At 35.6% G+C, this 14,192-nt stretch overlaps 1 protein-coding gene across 1 annotated transcript; it reads right to left on the reverse strand.

The window, feature by feature from the left end:
* Positions 1 to 9,924: 9,924 nt before the first annotated feature.
* LOC141521962 (olfactory receptor 11H4-like) lies at positions 9,925 to 10,939 on the reverse strand. Its single transcript, XM_074234994.1, has one exon. The coding sequence runs from the start codon at positions 10,855 to 10,857 to the stop codon at positions 9,925 to 9,927; it is 933 nt and encodes a 310-aa protein (XP_074091095.1). The 5' UTR covers positions 10,858 to 10,939.
* Positions 10,940 to 14,192: the final 3,253 nt, after the last annotated feature.

The raw sequence follows: 14,192 nt of genomic DNA on the forward strand, positions 1-14,192 counted from the left end.
TCTTAGTGTACTGAGATTTACCCCATTCAATCTCCTCCCTCCTTCCATCTCCTTTCTGTCCTCCTTTTTAAGGAGGTAGTGTTTTTAAAATCATTCTATCCAAGTCATAGAAAATTTTGAGTCTCCATCACTTCTAGATAAGTACATTCTATCTAATAGAGTTATAATTCTTTTTTTTAAATTCTTTTTTCTTTTTCTTTTTAGGTTTTTGCATGGCAAATGTGGTTAAGTTGCTTGTCCAAGGCCACACAGCTAGGTAATTAGTACATGTCTGAGGCCTGATTTGAACTCAGGTACTCCTGACTCCAGGGCTGGTGCTCTATCCACTACTCCACCTAGCTGCCTCTAGAGTTGCAATTCTTGAGAGTGATTAGAGTCTTTCTCCCAAGTATTGTTATAGCCAGTTTCATCCCATTGGATAGCAGTCTCATGGATAAGTCATGAGTGTCCATCATTTAAGAGTTATGAGAATCTTTTTTCCCCCATGCTGGGATATAGCCAGTTTCAACTTATTGTATAGCAGTTTTTTTTCTTTACCTCCTCCCCCCTTTTTTTTACCTTTTCATGTGTCTCTTGAGCCTCCTGTTTGATGTCCAAATTATCTATTTAGCTCTGGTCTTTTCATCAGGAATTTTTGGAATTCTTCCATTTTGTTAAATGTTCATCTTTTCCCCTGAAAAAGAAGGCTCAGCTTTGAGGGATAGTGGGTTCTTGACTGCACTCCAAACTCCCTTGCTTTTTGGAATATCTTATTCCAGGTCCTTTGATCCCTTAATGTTGATGCAGCCAGGTTCTACATAATCCTTACTGTGGCTCCTTGATATTTAAATTTTTCTTTCTGACTGCTTACAGGATTTTCTCTTTTATCTGATAGTTTTGGAATTTGGCCACAACATTCCTTGTTGTTTTCATTTTAGGATCTCTTGCTGGAGGGGATCAGTACATTCTTTCAATAACTACTTTGCCCTCTAGTTCTGTGATATCAGGGCAATTTTCCATCACTAGATCCTGTAATATTAAGTCCATGCTTTTTTTCTCTTCAATGTTTTCAGGAAGTCCAGTAATTCTCAGGTTGCCCCTCCTTGATCTATTCTTGAGGTCAGTAGTTTTGTTGATGAGGTATTTTCTTCTATTTTTTCTATTTTTTGATTTTGTTTAACAGGCTCTTGCTGTCTCATGAAGTCATTAGTTTCCACAGACTCCATTCTTTTTTTTTAGGGAGGAGTTTTCTTCATTTACATTTTGCAACTCTTTTTCCAATTCATCAGTTCTACTTTTGAAAGAGCTTTCCATTTGACCAATTGAGGTTTTGAGAGAATTATTTTCTTTTTTGCATTTGGCCAATTGAGGATCTGAGAGATTTATTCTCATTTTATATTTGGCCAATTGTATTTTCAATGATTTGTTTTCTTGTTGCAAGGTGTTAATTGTCTCTCCCAAATTTTCCAATTGATTTTTAAACTCCTTCCTTATTTCTTCAAGAAAATCTTTCTCTGCTTGAGACCAGATCATATTCTCCTCAGTGGTTCTAGGTGTCTCTGAGTTAGGGTCTTTTCTTTCCAAGAATTTTTCTATGGATCCACCTTTCTGCTGACCTTTCTTCATTTTGCTAAGACCTTGAGTTGGGGAGGGACTGGCTCACAGAGGTTTGGTGTTGGGATCCCTAGAGGCTTTATGTATTGAGTGCAATTTCTCTGGCTGGCCAGTAGGAGGTGGTGGTTGCTTTCTCTAGGGTGTCTGTGATCTTGATTGAGGCCTACTCCCTTAGCCTGATGGGAGTGATTAAAGCTGTTGAATACTTTTACCTTCAATAAATGGTGGGCTTTCCCCTGGGTGAGGTCATCACTCTTCCTATTTTCAGCTGGGCTGGTTCTTCTGCTCACACACCTGTACCTGGGGCAAAAGTAGTCTGTAATTGTGTTTGTTCTGGGAAGAGGCCTCAGATGCAATGGAGGCGAGGACTCAGAGTTCCTCAGATCCTAGGAGCCCAGGGATGGTGTCTGCAGCTCCCCTGCACCAGAACTCTACCCCCAGCCCTGTCAGCAAGCTCTAGAGGGTCAGTGCCAACACCAATGCCTCTGCTCCCTAGTTGACCCAATCCCCCAAGGTCTAGCCACTGATCAAGCAGGTCTGGACTTGGGCCCTCAGGCTCCTGGGGCTCCTGCCCCCTAATCAGGCTGATCCATGACTGATCAGCCCTGTGCGCCTGTACTCACCCATGGCTGTGGAAGACAAATCCTGAGGTAGATGTTCTTTCTCCTAGCTTTTCTTTCTGGGTTTTGTGGGTTGGATTTCTGTTAAGAGGTTTGTTTCATATCATAGATGGGGAAAGATCAGGGGACTTTAGAACTGTGCCTGTCTTCTCTCTGCCATCTTGGCTGGAAGTCCCAAGAAAAAGTCTTAATCCTTTAACTTGTGATAGTCTTTGAAATATTTTTCTTCTGGCTAAACATCCTTGATTTTTAAAATCAATTCTTGGCCTAATCTTTAACCGAAGTGCAATTATCTTGAGATTCTTCACTATTATGATCATTCTTTCTCTGAGTGCCCTGCAGATATTTTAATGTTCTTTCCTAAATGTGGCACTAAGTATTAAACATAATACTTCACAAGTGATCTGACTAGGGTAGGTTTCACTTTCAGACTATTATTCTTGCACACCTTGCCCTACAATGTAGTTTCACTACATGAGATATGTTTTTGGTTATCATACTATTAAATCATTGAATTTGGAGTCCACTAAAGCACTCATAGGCACAGTGGATAGAGCTCTGGACTTGGAATCAGGAAGATTCATTTTCCTGACATTCATTTTCCTCACATACTTACTGGTTATGTGATCCTCAGAAAATCACTTAAACTTATTTTTCTCAGCTTACTCTACTGTAAAATGAGCTGGAGAAGGAAATGGTTGACCACTCTAGTATCATAGCCAAGAAAATCCCAAATGGAGTAATGAAAAGTAGGACATAGGTGATCAACAACAACCAAAAAACCATTAGATGAGTTTTGGATAGAATATTTATGTAGCATTCTCTTTTTTCCTTATAACTTCTATCCTCCTCTTTTTGCTTCTTTGTTCAAGTCTTCATTACTTCTTGCTTGGGCTACCATAATTGTTTCTTAATTTGTCTTTATGTTTCTAGTCTCTCCCAGGAACAATCAGTCCCACAGAAGCTGTGTGACCCTACTGTTCAAAGATGTTATCTTTATCAGATAAAAGCTGAAGAACTTCATGATATTCTCAGTTCTTACATACTATGTTTGTTGGTATTCGAAGTCCAGTCTACTTTTCTTGATGATACATTAACTGGCATACTCAAATGGTTAAGAAAGTCCACAGAATGTAATTTTGAGACTTCAAGTAAAGCCATAAGCCAAAGCTACTGAACAATACTTACCTAAAATTTTGTGTCCAGATTAGTACATTTTGACCTGAAAAGGCAGGGATTCAGGAAATAATTAGGAAAAAGCACAGAATGAGACCCCTCCCTTCTACCCACTACCCCCCCAGATACCTTCCCTTAAAGAAAGGCAATCTCACTGACAGGATATCCCAGAAGAGAAAGCATTTTGGGACTCAGAGAGTTAGAAATGTTGCTTCATCCCAATTCAAGTTTGAGCTCCTTTCTTCTATCTCCTTGTACTTACTTGCTCTGTATCTTCAATATTCTGAAGAATATATCACAATTGATCGATTAAGACTAGTTATTGATTTTTTAGTGTTTTTTTTTTTTTTGGCAAGGCAATGGGGTTAAGTGATTTGCCCAAAGCCACACAGCTAGGTAATTAGTATGTGTCTGAGGCCGGATTTGAACTCAGGTACTCCTGACTCCAGGACTGATGCTCTATTCACTGTGCCACCTAACCGCCCCTTAGTTATTGAATTTTTCTGACTAATCACAGACTATGCCCTATCAAAGATGCAAGGACATTCTCCTTATCCTGATCTAACCTAGCTAGGTTTTTAAAATTTTAAAACAAATTTTTAAATTTTTAAAAAATTATTTATTTTATTCTAACCTTATGAGGTTAAACAAGTATTTCTATAATGTAGTAAAACAGAAAAAAGATGATAGCATATGAACTACAACTCTATTATGTACAAGTTCCTATTCCTTTTACATATACAATAACTATGATGTAACTTTCTTTTTTCTCCCTACCCAGAATGGCTATTATTGGACACACACATACATACGCACACACACACATAAATGTAAATATATATATGCCAAATTATCCTATATAAATTTCTATTTATCATTTCTTTCTCTTTTATAAGTACTTTGTATTAATTTGGGAATTTATAATGGACAAAATGATTTAGTCATTCAATGTTGTTCTTAAAGCAATATTTTTATTTATTACTGTATATAATGTTCTTTTGGTTCTGCTTATTTCATGATTATTTCATGCAAATCTATTCATGTTTTTCTTAAAACCATTAAGCTCATCATTTCTTATAGCATAGTAGTATAAGTTCCTGCTTACATGAAGCTCAGGTGAATTACCTTTTCATCTTTCAAGTATCAGTTTAATCTACTACTATTCTCTCATATGTAACATTCTCCAGTTGAATTGATTACCAACTTTCCTTAAATGTGCTATATAATTATCCATTTTGGTTCCTTGAGTCCTGCTGGTTCCTTCCCTTCATAGAATCTTTCCCTCCCAATCTTATTGACACAGTTCTTTTCTTTCTCATCACTTTATTTGTTTGTTTGTTTGTTTGTTTGTTTATTTATTTATTTATGCTTTTTGCAAGGCAATGGGGTTAAGTGACTTGCTCAAGGTCACACACCTAGGTAATTGCCTGAGATCAGATTTGAACTCAGGTCCTCCAGACTCCAGGATCAGTGCCCTATCCACTGCACCACCTTTCTCACAATTTTATACAGCAAAGAAAATGTAGTTTTTCATCTAGGTAATCAGACTTAGACATGTTCTCTCCACATACCCATAAAATATATGAGTTTTCAAAGGAAAAGAAAATGGGCCGCCTAAACTGTCTTTCTGGAAATTTATAAAGTTGAAGAATAATTTAATTTAGTTTGAAGACAGGGGAATATAGAATCTTAGCAGGAGTAACAAGTTGATAAGCAAAAGTAAATTGATGAAGTAGATCATCTCTATTTGAAAGCATAAAATAGAACTGAAAGTCATAATGGAAGACATTATTGAAATTTAAAGGTAAAGGCAGAATAGAATCTTGCATAGCTATTATGGGATATTACATATAGATACAATCCACAACATTAAATTCAATTTTGTAATTTCTGTACCTCATCTCTTCATGCAGGAAGAATAGTGAATTCTAAAGTTAAGGATCACTCATGGACTTTGGGAATGAATGGAGATATCAGCAGTTTCTGATAGTTGAAGCTCAGTGTTGGGAGGAATTGTATTGAACCCTTTAGTTTCTACTCAGAATAAAACCCCACTCATTCAAGCAGGGGAAAGGAGAAAGACAGAAAAGCCTTTATGTTGCATGTAATATAAGCACATCTACTGTGTGCTACACATTTTATAAATGTTATCTTGTGTGATCACCCAGTCTATTATTTTGTGGATTAATATTTATGGTGAATTATTGTCTCCTAAAACACAAACATTTTACTCCTTAAAATATGCCAGTGGAAAAAAAAGGATCCATTGGAGCTGTTACTCAATTCAATTTTCCTGAGGCAGAACTGTGTGATATATAGATATGGAAAGAGAAGATTGTTTATCAACTCTATTCTCATCAAATAGTCATGGAGAAAGCTGAGAAGAGAAACTTTGAATTTGGACTTCTCCATTTAAGCTCTATATTCTGTCATCTAGAATCTGAGCCCAAGTGTCTTTCCTCTGAAGTCTTTTCTCTCATCTCTGGTTCACACCAGTTGTTAGTAACATTGTACAAAACTCTATAACAACAATGGCATCAACTCTGGAACTTTTCTGTTATTATTAATTTTAACTCAGGTGGAGCACAGAATAAATTGTATGGGAACAGAGTATTCTGGATTATTTGTAGTAGTTAGTACACAGAGGAAATTAGAATAGTGGTGATTATCATCTATGGTTCTGTCTTTATTTGGAGGTTGGTATAGCTATATCTATATAGATAGATATAACCTGAAGTGAAGATTAAGTCTTAGGAAAAACTGAGTCACCTTCCTGCATCACTTTCTTAACTGAGTAGATAAAGTTATGAAGTGCATGGTATATGAGATTTCTATTTCTCAATCAATATTTAGAAACTCTTAGAGTCTTGTTTCTGATGAAAGGACTTTGAAAGGGATGAGGAGATGGAAAAAGGGAGTTAGATTCCCATGGGACAGAATTTTTTTTTTACATAAATGATTTCCTTGCTATTCCAAGTGTATTTGCAAGAATCTTTGGTTGCTCCTTAAGTGTTTTGTTTATGCTAGTACCCTTTCCCTCATTTATAGTAGATTGGCTCCCAAGCATAGTGAAATGCAGTGAAGTAAATAAATGTTTGGGGATATATGTAGTTGGATCTCAGGAGAACACCCATTAGTTTAAAAGGGGAGGGAGTAATCTGCAGAGCAATAATATTCTCTTGGGAATGAGGAAAAGTTTCATGGTTCTTAGGTCTTTTTAACCTCCTGATGAAAATTTGCCTCATATACATCTTCCTTTTTTTTTTCTTTTCTTTTTTTTTTAGGTTTTTGCAAGGCAAATGGGGTTAAGTGGCTTGCCCAAGGCCACACAGCTAGGTAATTATTAAGTGTCTGAGACTGGATTTGAACCCAGGTACTCCTGACTCCAAGGCCGGTGCTCTATCCAGTGCACCACCTAGCTGCCCCTTACATCTTCCTTCTAATGAGTATTTTTCCTGTAACAGAATACTCTTACTTGATTTAACAATTATAAATCAGATGATTAAATTTAAGCTTTAAACATTTTGTTTATTTTCTTTACTTTTTACTCTATATTTGTGATATTCTTTCATTTCTGCTGAACCATGATGAACATATAGTTTATTAAATTCTTTTTCACATATATTAGATAAACCTAGTTTGTGCCATGGTCATTCCTCTAACTATATAGCTGTCCAATATATATAGCTAGTATATTCTAACTGTATCATACTATTATATGCATATATTTATACATATATAGATCATACTCAGTCCTTTCATTGATTTTTTTGGTTTTATTTTTTTAAAAAATATTAATTTTTGCAGATCTTATTAGGAGCATATAGTACATTGAAAATTATGGACAACGGGGCAGCTAGGTGGTGCAGCAGGGTGGCTAGGTGGTGCAGTGGATAGAGCACCGGCCCTGGAGTCATTAATACTTGAGTTCAAATTTGCCTCCAGACACTTAATAATTACCTAGCTGTGTGGCCTTGGGCAAGTCACTTAACCCCATTTGCCTTGTAAAAACCTAAAAAAAAAAAGAAAATGATGGATAATGAACTGGTCTACAAATTGAATATGAGAATGAGTTGTATTTCAAGTGCAATAATATGTAGGGCTTTTGATAATCCCAAGCTGTTCCCTGACAAAAATGTTCATCCTTCTAACACTAATAATCTTTAAGAGATGGATACCATCTGTCTGGAAATTAGGAAGCAATTGAACTTACAATGAATAGTAATTGTGTGTGTTTCCCAAGGACAACAAAGAGAGGTATGGTTAAGTGTAACTAGACTGAATGTTATTACCAATGCTGAATTACCCCTAAGATGAGTCATAAAACACATCAAGAAAATATCTGATTGGAAAAGGAGGGTTCACTATTTAGTGACAAACAGAGATAAGAGAGGGTTGAGGGGCAGCTAGGTGGTACAGCTGATAGAACACCAGTCCTGGAGTCAGGAGGACCTCAGTCAAATCTGTCCTCAGACAATAATTGCCTAACTTTGTGACCTTGGGCAAATCACTTAACCCCATTGCCTTAAAGAAATAAAATTAAAAAAAAGAGAGGATTGAATTCAGTTTTTGAACATGATGATTGGATTTTTATTATTCTTAAAGATTTCAAAAATTTTTTAAAACATACCCATATACTCAATAGCTTTAATCTCAATTTCTTATTTTTTAATCTTTTAAATAATTAATGCTTTATGACTTTTATTTTTTCTATCACAATCAATTCTAAAACCCACTTTCCCACCAATCCAATAAGTATTCATTTATCACAAAGAAGAGATAAGTGTAACCTATTAATACCAGGAAGGGAAGGAATAAGCTACATTTCTCTATCTATTCCCCAACTCTAGCTTCATCTTTGTTATACTATGATTTTAGTTTTTGCTGTTGTGGCTACAGTATTGAGTACTTCATCTTACTTAAACTTTACAAAATGTACCCATTCAGAATTCAAAGACAGAGAGAAAGTCCACCAGCATGCCCCATAACTTATTTATGGAGTATCTATAGGATAACATGGATAAGAATTGTGTAAAATGAGAGGTCTTAGAAGGTCCTCTCTATTGGTTCCCAAAGTGGTTAAGGGATATCTTTTATTTCCTAGGCTTACTATTGCTTACCTTCTCTGAATCCAAATCTAAAAAAACAGTTGACTTGTTAGCAGGAGTGTGCTGGTAAACATTATTCAAAGGCCCTCTGAAGAAAAATTTAACCATAAAACACTTTTAAATTTAATTTGAATGATTCATATTTTTCAGAAAAGTCTAGAAATCAACAAAACAATAAACCAATTTCTGAATTTGAAAATTTTTTTAATGTATAAATGCTTATAATGAAAATTTAATAATCCCCTCCTGATTGCCCTATGAAAAAATGAGACTTAATCTACTTCACTAAAATCTCTAGTATCAGATGTACAGAGAAGTGTCACCAGGATTCAGGATACAAGTTGTCTTTCACATCTGGGAAACACTATATCCTAATTTCTGCCTCCTGAAAAGTCATAGGTTCAAGACAAACTTCTATTGCCTTTTATGATTTCCCTAGTTGTTAAGATTTTTTCTCTCTTGAAATTATTTTGTACAATTTTGTGGATTCTTTGCATTTATTTATCTATTTACATATTGTTGCTTCAGTAAAATGTAAGGTCTTTGATGACAGGGACATTTTATTTCTAATTTGGCTTCACAGTTAGATGGCACGATGGAAAACCCTCTGGGTCTGAAATCAGGTTGACATCTTCCTGTGACCTCAGACACTTAGTAACTGTGTGATCCTGGGCAAGTCACTTAAACCTTTTTGCCTCAGTTTCTTCATCTGCAAAAAGATTGGAGAAGGAAATGGCCAACCACTCCAGTATCTTTACCAAGAAAACTCTAAATCGAGTCACAAAAGAGTAAAAGAGTGAGATATGACAGAAATGAATTGAGTCACTTAAAACAAGTCACTAAATTGTTTCCTGAAGAAGTTCTCTTTTTGTTCTTTATACATTGAAATGTTCTGTTGTTGATGATGAAGTTTGCTTTCATTAAAATAATTTATAATCACAGTTCTAAACTAGTCAGGCAAAGGACTCAACTTGTAGTCCTATTAGATCAAAGCCTCAATTTATATTTTTTTCAAGTTAATTTTTAATTTTGGTATCTAAAAACATATTACCTTGGTGAATGGCCTTGTCACAAGTAGAGTGAGTGGATTATATAAAAATGCATATACTTCCAACAGTCAATAGCAAAACAGAATGAGACAATCCAAATTGCACAGAATTAGCAATACCATTTTGATTCCAATATGATCATTAGTGTTTTCAGGAAAAGTTTTATTAGCAAGGCATAAAAAAGATGAGTTATCTTTTTGAGATGTCTTAACTGTTCATCCTTAGGAGTAGGAGAAAAATATGCTTTTTTTTTACTGACCTTTTATTCATCTTTATGTTTTTTCCATTGTTTTGTGGAAGGCACAAATTCATTGCTGAATTGAATTGTCTGTCATTACAATTTAGAACCACATGTAAAATTCATTTATACAGCTTTGTTTATTCTGAAGCTACCCCCATGACTTTTCGTAGGGCAGCCTTCATCTCTTTGTTTCGGAGACTATAAATCAGAGGGTTTAAGAATGGTGTCACCACTAAATAGAATAAACTTATGATCTTCTGTACTTCACCTGAGTTTTCAGATGTTGGGCTCACATACATGATCATAAGGCTTCCAAAGAAAAGGCAGACTACAGCCAGATGGGATCCACATGTGGAGAAGGCTTTACGCCGGCCAGCTGCTGAAGGAACTTTTAACACAGCTCTTAGTAGGAACATGTAAGAGCCAAGGATATAGAGTATGGGGAGGAAGAGGATGAGGGAGCTTAGGATGTAGAACAGAATTTCGGTGGTAGGAGCAGGGGCACATGATAGAGCCATCAGTGGATCCATGTCACAAATAATGTGGTCAATGATGTTAGGACCACAGAATGTCAGCTGGGAGATCTGGATAGTAGAAGGAAAGTAGCTTAAGAAGCCAAGAATCCAACACACACACATCAAAATGTAGCAGTGCTTAAGGGTCATGATGGTTGGATAGTGCAGTGGATGGCAGATAGCAAGATAACGATCATAAGCCATGATACAAAGGAAATAGATTTCAATTGTTCCCAAGGTGGAGAAGAAATAGAACTGGAGAAAGCAACCAGCAAAAGAGATGGTTTTGGTTTCTGAGAGGAAATTTTCCAACATACTGGGCACAGTGGAGTTTATATACCAGAACTCCAGAAAGGCAAAGTTCCCTAAGAGAATATACATGGGTGTGTGGAGTCTCTGGTCCCACCTCACTGCACATATGATGGCCCCATTCCCCACCATGGTCAGAATATAGACTATGAAGAAAAGTAAAAAGAGCGAGATTCGTGTCTCCCAGCTACCAGAGAAACCTAAGAGGACAAATTCAGTCACAGTGTGTGCTCCTGACTTGTTCATTGAACTCTGAGCTGTGGAAAAGAAAGAAGAGATTATCACATCAATGGTCTTTCATTTTAGGCATTATTAGGACAAGAATTTTAATGAGGATTTTGTAGGATTTGTAGAATAAATATTTTTTCCATAAGTAAATCAGTTTATAATAATCCCATCTACCTTTCAGTCCACAACCTCTCAATTTTTTGCAGCAAACTTAGGCTTCACTTTTTGGTGCCCCATTCAAGGAAGAGAAGAAGGGAATGATGATGATGATGATGATGATGATGATGTTGATGATTATCCTTTCTTCTCAAAGAAGACCATGTTATCAGGGAGGTGATACCATGACAAGCACATGAATTGGATTGGAGTGAGGGGAATGCTGTTCTAAGTCACCAGCCTTACTTTCTCCTCCAGAGTCAGCTGGGTTCAGTGGCCAGATAGGAATCAGGACAACTGGAGATGGTCCTGTATGCAAGGTAATCAGGGTTAAGTGACCTGCCCAAGGTCACACAACTAGTAAATGGTAAGTGTCTGAGATTGAATTCAAACTCTCATCCTTTGGCCTCCAAGACCAGTGATCTGTCTACTGTGCTACCTCGCTTCCCTTAAGGGAATGGAATAAGTATTAAATGCCTTCTTTGTGTCAGTCCTGGACTAAGCATATCTCATTTGATCATCAAATTTAGACTTCAAGTGGTCATCATTTCTTCTTTAGCGTGGTATCCAAGACTCAGGTATCCTTAGAGAGAAGACTGAAAGATTTCCTTTTCAACCCTCCAATAAAGCAATTTCTCAGTTATTTAAGGAAAATTTATAGTTTAAGGAAGACTTTTAGTAAATGTAGGGTTCAGTAACAGGAAATTTGACAGCCCAGTTTTTAGAGTTTTTTCTTAGTTAGTTGTGGTTCTTTGTATACCAAGAAGCATTTACTTTCTCTCATTAGCAGCAACATTAAGATTTCTTTTCTGAAATATCAGTAATATTTTGACAGTATTTTAGTCTGCAGTGATTGGTATAAACTGAATTAAAAGACAATAATAAATAAATTCCTGACTTTAAGGACTTTATAATTTATCGAAATCTTCATTTTTATTACATAACAATAGTTGAATTGTGTGATATGCACAATAGTGCTTAAGTTAGGTGTAATAAATATTATTATCCTGAATTTGCAGGTGAAGAAACATGTGTTCTGAGCAGTAAAGTTATTTTCCCATGTTCTAGAGCTAGTAATCTTGGAGACAGGATTTGAATTAGTCTTTACTCTGAATTCAGCATTCTTTTCTTCAAATCACACTACCTAAAGTTACTAATGCATTTTAAAGGTACTCTAAATCAATATATTTTAATTAGAGTTGAAACATATTCTTATAATGTCTAAGCTTGCATAGTTGCATTAGGAAATCTGACAGAAACTTTTAATGTTAAAAATCAAAATATAGGGATTCATAATATATATTGTATACACTTTCCATATCACTAAACAGATTTGAAACCCAATGTTCAGCACAAAGTTTTCTGCTGATAATTGAATGTGTCCTTTACTGTATCCTGATGGTTGATAAAGTATATGACACTTTGCAAAATTATTAGACCTGAAAAGTTGTTTGTGAAGTAAATATCACCAAATCACAGAATATCAGAGTTAGAAGCAATCAAAGGAGTTAGCTAATATTATCTAACACAAAGGTATGAAACACACAGCTCATGCATTGCATGAGACCCATAACCTTTCTGTGTGTGGTAGAAACTAGATTAAAATGTAACAGGGAAGCATTTAATAAATAAAGAAAAGTGCAATAGATCATAGATAATTTTTTCGATCAATAGGAATACTATTTTATGATTTAGTGACCCCATTTCTATTTGAATTTGACACCACATAAGAATTTAAATCCACTACAACATACATGGCAAGTGGTCATCCACCCTTTGAATGAAGACCTACAACAAAGGGAATTCTGTTACCTCATGAGGTTGTACAATCTGCTTTATGAACAGAACCAATAATAAATTTCTTTTTTTTTTTTTTTAGGTTTTTGCAAGGCAAATGGGGTTAAGTGGCTTGCCCAAGGCCACACAGCTAGGCAATTATTAAGTGTCTGAGGCTGGATTTGAACCCAGGTACTCCTGACTCCAAGGCCTGTGCTTTATCCACTACGCCACCTAGCTGCCCCACACTATGCCAACTAGCCGCCCCAATAAATTTCTAATGAATGTTAAACTTGTTTGCTTCTTTGATACTTCACCTAAACTTCTTATTCTACCTGATCTATGTAGAACAAATCCTTTTTACCTGCAATAGTGCTTCAAATACTTTTCTTATGGTTTAGCATCCTTGATTTCATTAACCAATCCTTGGCAATATCTTTAACCATAGAATATTTTCTTGAGGTTCTTCACCATCATGGTCATTATTCTTCCTCTGGATGTTTTTTTTCTAATAAGCTACCAAGAACTAAACATATTATTTCAGATATGATATGATCAGAGGAAGCTCTTTTAGATAATAATTTCTGTACACTATGCCTCTCTTGATACAGTTCCATGGTAAATGAGTACCTTTAGATTATCACTCTATTCATTTATTGAGGTTACAATTCATTAAAATACTTAGATGATTGTTGAATGGAATATCTATATAACAAACATTCTTCCTTTCCCCCACCCCCTATAACTTCTGTTCTTTCATTTCTATTTCTACTGCCATCTTAATTGTACAAGTTTTTATTACTTCTTGTTTAGAATATCTTAGCTTTTTAAATTGTCTTCCCATCTGTTGTTTCTCTTAGCCCCAATCAGTCCTACAGAGATTGTATCACACTACTTCCAAAGATATTTAGGGACTTCTTGTTACCTATTAAATAAAATCCAAATGACTTTGATCACCAAAGTCCTTTCTAGTTCTTACATGGTATGCTTCTGAATTCCTTATCCTTGTTGGTATTCAAAGACCAATCTACCATTCCGAATGATACCTGACAGACACGCTGAAAAAGAAAGAAATGACCTAAGAATGCATTTATCATGCTTCTGCAGAGCCTGAAGCCACAGCTGTTGAAAGATAATTCCTTAAAGTGTTAACTTTTCCAGATCAATACAGTTTGACAAAAAAGGCTATCATTAAGGAAGCTATTTGGAAAATACATAGCATATGCTCATTTGGATATCTTACTTTTAGAGAAAACTGATGTTGCAATGAATAAAATTCTAAATTTAGAGTGAAGAAGATCAGAGTTTCAATTTGGCCTGAGGCATTCACTAACTGTGTGACCATGGGCAAGTCATTTGACTACTGTCTGCCTCAGTTTCTTTAACTGTAAAATGATGATAATAATAGTACCCGATTTGCA

The sequence above is a fragment of the Macrotis lagotis genome, chromosome 4 (assembly GCF_037893015.1).
Source record: "Macrotis lagotis isolate mMagLag1 chromosome 4, bilby.v1.9.chrom.fasta, whole genome shotgun sequence".
Taxonomy (NCBI): domain Eukaryota; kingdom Metazoa; phylum Chordata; class Mammalia; order Peramelemorphia; family Peramelidae; genus Macrotis; species Macrotis lagotis.